The 5,655-nt window shown below is 59.2% G+C and overlaps 1 protein-coding gene across 1 annotated transcript in view; it reads right to left on the bottom strand.

The window, feature by feature from the left end:
* Positions 1-1,171: 1,171 nt before the first annotated feature.
* The window catches only part of TBC1D2 (TBC1 domain family member 2), a 14,306-nt gene continuing 9,822 nt past the window's right edge, over positions 1,172-5,655 (bottom strand). The window contains exons 4-7 of the mRNA XM_007958357.2: positions 4,140-4,260; positions 2,898-3,083; positions 2,129-2,250; positions 1,172-1,397 (exon numbers count right to left, since the gene is read on the bottom strand). Of these exons, the coding sequence (XP_007956548.2) occupies positions 1,172-1,397; positions 2,129-2,250; positions 2,898-3,083; positions 4,140-4,260 (655 nt within the window). The remainder of the gene's footprint in view (positions 1,398-2,128; positions 2,251-2,897; positions 3,084-4,139; positions 4,261-5,655) is intronic.

Below are 5,655 nucleotides of genomic sequence, written 5' to 3'. Positions count from 1 at the left end.
TCTGGGAAATCTGGGGCCGTGGGGGCAGTGTGGGGGTAGTGGGCATCCGGTGTGTCAACTCCTCAAGTTCACAGCTGGGGGTGACAGAAGCACCTGCCCCTTGTCCCCGGTCTGAGCTAGCAGGTGTTTTTCCAGAGAGGTTTCCATGAACCCCTCCACTCCCACCCAGCCCTTCATGCCAGAGGCAAGCCCGAGCCTAACACAGCGTAGTCCCAGGCTGCTGAGAAGTGAGGTGCAACCTTGAGCCCCTGCAGGGTGGGAGGGGCCTGTCTGCTCAGGAAGGACCTGGAAGAGCCCAGAGAATCAAAACTGGAAAGCCCCAAGTTCCGGCACACAGTGGTGCTGTACTGAGCCTGTCCTGTGGCTGTAAGCTGGAACCCCTGTCCCTTACCACCTGTCCCACCCTCCCAATCATCCACTGTTCACAGAAGTTTGGGAGGTTGGGGGCAGGAGACCAGAGTGGGGTGGCTGATCCAGGGCTCTCGACCCAATAGCCACACAAAGTTCCCCTTTGTGGTGGGCGGGGCTTTCCCTGGGGATCCCCTAAATAGGCTGAAGCAGAAAGGAGGGTGCAGGCACCAGGCTCGGAAAACAGCTTCAGGGACTCAGGGGGCCGGGCCTGGCACTGGGTCCCAGGTAGCATGGGAAGAGCTGCTGCCCAGAAAGAAAGAGATCCCCAGAGCACGAGGCCCTGGCCTCACGGGGACCAGGAGTGGCTGGGCCTGTGAGCCGCCCACAGGAACAGCAGCTGGTGTCCGGGCTGGCAAGGCCCAGAGGTGGGACACCTTGGTGCCCTGGGGCCATGTGGGGACAAGCAGTAACTGTTAAGTCCAAGCCTTGAGAACGCGCTGTGATGTGAACGTATTTTATGTAGCTCCAACTCAGACAACTGCCAAGGTTATCCTATAGAGGTAGCACTCTTGCTGGCCCTTGTAGTAAAGTGCTCTGTGGGGGAGGGGAGAAGGGGTGGCACCCCTGGGAATGTGTCCACGGAGAGGTCCCAGCAGACAAGGTCGCAATGGGGAAGCCAGAGGCCCAGAGAGGGGAAGGGACTTGCCCAGGTGCCAGGTAAGGAGGCTCCTTGGGCCTGGACCACTGGCCCAAGGCTGCCCTCTGGGGGCTTGTGGCCAAGCAGAGAAGGGGCTCTGGGGAAGGTGGGGGGGGGGCCAAGTCAGGCCTCCCCCTCCCCCTCGCCCTCGCCCTCGCCCTCGCCCTCGCCGGCACAGCCCTCGGCCACTGCTCGGCCCTGGGAGGCCCGGCTCTCCAAGTACTCGGCCTTGAACCGCTCCAGCTCCTGCAGCTCAGCCTCCAGCTGCTCCCGGTGGGCTGCCCGCAGCTGCCGCAGTTGCTTCATGGGGAAGGGGTTCATGTCTGCGAAGGCGATGCTTGTCAGCTTCCTGTGGGGAGGGCGGTCAGCTGCGGCAGCATCCCACCCAGCCTGGGTTCCCGCCCCCTTCCCAGACACCCCTGTGGCCGAGGACCCTCAGGGCCCAGAGCCCTGTCTGCAGCCTCAGGAAGCCTGCCTTTCTGGGGTAAAATGAGAAAAGAGCCAGTTTTCCCCCAGGGTGATATGTACTGAGGCAGGAGGAAGGTCAGGGCTGTCCAAGCTCAGAAGGGTACCCAACCCAATAAGGAAGAGTTGGTCAGGGAAGACTTCCTGGAGGAGGTGGCATGTGAGCTAATTTTGAGGAATGGGTAGGGTTTAGGCAATAAGAGAAGATCCTGGTGGTGGTCGGTATGGGGAAGGGGCAGGGCATATTTAGGTAGAAGGTACTGTAAGGGCAGGAACCCCGGGCGAGGACTGTTCTAGAAACTCTGCTGAGCTGCCTGGCAGCATCATGGGGCATTGGTGCCGGGCGAGAAAGGGGACTGCACAGAGGGCAGTGGTCACTGAGGCAGTGGGCTGCCCTAAGGGTTTCTGAGCCATAGCGGAGGGTCCGGACCACTAACAAGCACCCAACTGGCAAAGATCTGTCACCGCTGCTACGTGCTCTGGGGGTGGCAGTGGTGGGTGGAGCCGCGGCGTTTGGGGCTGGGTGGGGTGGTGGTGGGTGGAGCTGCTGCTGTGTGCTCTGGGGGTGGTGTGGGGGGTGTGGTGGAGGGCCGTGGAGTCTGCGTGGGCTCTCACCGGCTGTTGCTAATGGTCTTGGTGAAGAAGCGTAGGTACTGGTAGATGTCCAGGCCGTCCTGCAGTCTCAGGATCTCCTCCTCGTTGTACTTGAAAATGGCCAAGGCGTAACGGAACACCACCTGGGGGCCGACGGGCTCAGTGTGTGTGGCGCCAGGGCAGCCAGTCAGTGGAGGCAGGGGAAGCAGGGACCCAGGCAGCGTGCGGAATTGCTGGGCCGGCTGCAGAGGTGTGTGTGTGGGGAGTTCACGGGGCGATACCCCACAGGGGCAGGTCAGCCCCGAGCCTGGAGTCTGGGGATCTGGGCGTGGGTCCTGGCTCTACCCTCGCTTGTCTGTGACCCTGGGCAAAGTGGTGCCCTGCTGCACCTTTACATGGGACTGACCTGAAAGCGCCCTGTAAACTATATGGTGTATCATTCAGCTACAGTGGGGAAATGGGGTGGGATGCAGAGGTAGGCCTGTCCAGGGTCTGCCAGCAGGTCACGGGTGGAACTAGGCCTAGAACCAGAGCCCTGCCCTCCCAGTCAGGGCTCTAAACGAGGAGGAGGGGTTGCCCGGCGGCTGGAGGGCCCGTGGGTGGGACAGGTGCGTGTTGATCCAGCTCGTGCTGACTTCCCAGGGAAACGCTGACGCCTTGAGGAGGCAACCTCAGAGGAGCGGGCGGCACTTTCCCTCGTGTGTGCAAAGCACGTTACAGCGTGTAAAGCCGTGCTCTCAGCCACAGCCCTGACAGGTCGCAGAATGGAGGCCACCTCCTGGTCCCCTACCTTGGTCCCCTCGTACAGGAAGGCATCCCAGATTCGGAGGAAGATGTCACTGATGAGACTGTCCACAAAGACCACAAGGAACCAGTTGAAGGTGACGAGGGAGAGGTCCACGTGGTGCTGCCCCAGGTGGGCCATCAGCCTGGGCAGCTTCTCTGAGAGCAGGTCCTGGAGCACCCGCTGGTCTACCTGCAGCCGGCAAGAGGGCCTGTCAGCTGCCGCCCCGGGGACGGGGCTGCCTCCTTTGGCCCTTCCCCACACATCCACAGTCAACACACGATCTGTGGCTGCCTGGGAAAGCTGGACCCAGCCTGGCCGGGAGACAGACCAACCAGCACATCCCTCCAGCCGCCCCGACACAGGTGAGTGATCACCTGCACAGAAGGATGGGACCTGCACACGGAGGGGTCTGTGGGCCGGCCTTCAGCCCGCGGAGACGGTCCTCTGAGGCGAGCAGAAGCTTGGGCGCCAGCCTGATCCCCTGGCAGCTGAGACACTGGTCTCATGCCCAAAGGCCCCTGGAACGTGGGGCCTGCTTTCTGCTCCTCTACTCTCTTCGGGTGTGGCACACAGAGCACGCTGTGGGCGAGACCCTGGGGGCGGATGATGAGGGGGCTGCCTGCCCATCACAGCCTCTAAAGCAGGATGCAGCTGGGGGACGTCTGCCAAGGGTTCTCCACGTGGCCACTGTCCCTGCCTCGCTGGCTCCTGTCGATGGTGCCCAGCACTGGCTCCGATCACAGATATTCTATGGTTTTCCTCCTCTGCGACGGTCCTGCGACAGCCGCCCCTTCCTCGTCCTTGTAAACTTTCCCCAAAATCACATTTTTAAAAAAATGGGCCTTAGAAACACAATCGCTATGAGTCAGAATGGACTGATGGCATTGAGTTTGGTTTGGTTTTGGTTTTAGCGCAAGAAAAGGCTGGAAAACTTTTCAGTGATTTAAAAGCTGCTGGGGCAGCAAGTTGGAGGTGATTGTGATGAATTTGTTTCCAGTAGGAACTGGTTCAATTGTTTCAAAGTGAGGGCAAATTTACATCACATTAGGGGGCAAGGACGAGTTGTCAGTACCACAGTTTCACCCAGGGCCAGGGCCCTGACAATCCTCCAGCTCCTCAGCTCCTTAGAACCTGCTGGCGGTCCCAGGTGGGCCCTTGGCCCTTTTCTCAGAAGGGAGAACGGAGGCGTGAAGGCCTGGCTTTCCTGACGTCGCCAGCTCCTAGGAGTAGCTCGGGGGAGCTCACCTGGGATGCCGTCAGTGTCTTGCTGTAGTAGTCAGGCGGCATGATGGTTTCCACGATGGCCACCAGGCACCAGAAGGCACTCTCCTCCTCATCCAGGATCAGCAGAGCAATGGCCGCCAGCCTGAGGGGAGGAAGGATGGCTGTAGTGAGCGGACGGGGCTCCTGTCCCTGAGGTGAGGTGGACAGGACCACTTAGGTGATCAGGGGAGCCTCGATTTCTCAGCTGTGAGATGGGGACTATTTCAGAGCAGGGGCTCGTTCCTTGGGTGGGAATCCTGATCCTGGTGCTCCCCTTGCTGGGTGATCCTGGGCAAGTCACTTACCCTCTCTGAGCCTCAGACTCATAGTAATCACTGTTGTAAGGATGAACAGAGCGAACACACACGCCCAATGCCCACCACAGTACGTGGCTAGGAGTGAGCTCTTTCTAAATGACACTTAATCTCATTTTAATATTCAAAGCCTCCCATGAACTCCTGGCCCCTTGAGGTACTAGGTGAACTCAAGGCCCCATATTCAAAGATGTCTGGGGAACACTGTACCCTCTGGTCCCCTTTTGGAGGCTTAGGGTACACATGATCCCAGGAAAGCCTCTGTGAAATACCGTAGAACCCCTCAAGCCCAGGGGTGCCCAGGGAGCCCCTTTCATGCATTACACCCATGAGGTCCAGCTGAACTGTGGCCCTCAGACCCTTTAAGGGCGAGACTGTGAACCTGAGAGCATTTAAAGAGCACCCGTGTCAGATGTACGTGCTTCCCTGAGATGTACTAGGAGCTCTGAGGGCATAGTGCCTAAGGTGACGAGGGAGTGCCGCGTGGTGCTGCCCCAGGTAGGCCATCAGCCTGGGCAGCTTCTCTGAGAGCAGGTCCTGGAGCACCCACTGGTCTACCTGCAGCCGGCAAGAGGGCCTGTCAGCTGCGCCCTGGGGACGAGGCTGCCTCCTTTGGCCCTTCCCCGCACATCCACAGTCAACACACGATCTGTGGCTGCCTGGGAGAGCTGGACCCAGCCTGGCCGGGAGACAGACCAACCAGCACATCCCTCCAGCCACCCTGACACAGGTGAGTGATCACCTGCTAACCTGACTGCTAACCAGAAGGCTGGCTGTTCAAACCCCCCAGCCACTCCTTGGAAGGAAAGTTGGGCAATCTACTTCCGTAGGGATACCGCCTTGGAAACCCAAGGAGGGGTCGCTATGAGTCAGGTACGACTCCATGGCGGTGAGTTTAAGGCAGCACCATGCCTTCCCCGTCTGAACAGGCTCTACTCAAAGGACTGCTACCTAAAGCAACAGTGTGTCTGCCCAGGTCTCAGTTACCTCTGCTTTCATATCAAATTGAAATAAAAACAGCATTCAGAAGAACATCAAGAAACGCCCTGTGGGAGTTCCGGCAAGATGGCGGACTAGGCACAAGGACTGCACAGACGCTCTTCAACAAAGAAAAGGGAAACCAATTAACACAGACACAGAAGATAATCTTGGACCCCTGAGACTTGAAGGAAAGGATACTAAAG

The sequence above is a fragment of the Orycteropus afer genome, unplaced genomic scaffold (assembly GCF_000298275.1).
Source record: "Orycteropus afer afer isolate SDZICR_OR568_19922 unplaced genomic scaffold, OryAfe1.0 scaffold00943, whole genome shotgun sequence".
Lineage (NCBI taxonomy): Eukaryota > Metazoa > Chordata > Mammalia > Tubulidentata > Orycteropodidae > Orycteropus > Orycteropus afer.
The sequence above is the reverse complement of the archived record's forward strand: the minus strand, read 5'-3'. Positions and strand labels throughout refer to the sequence as shown.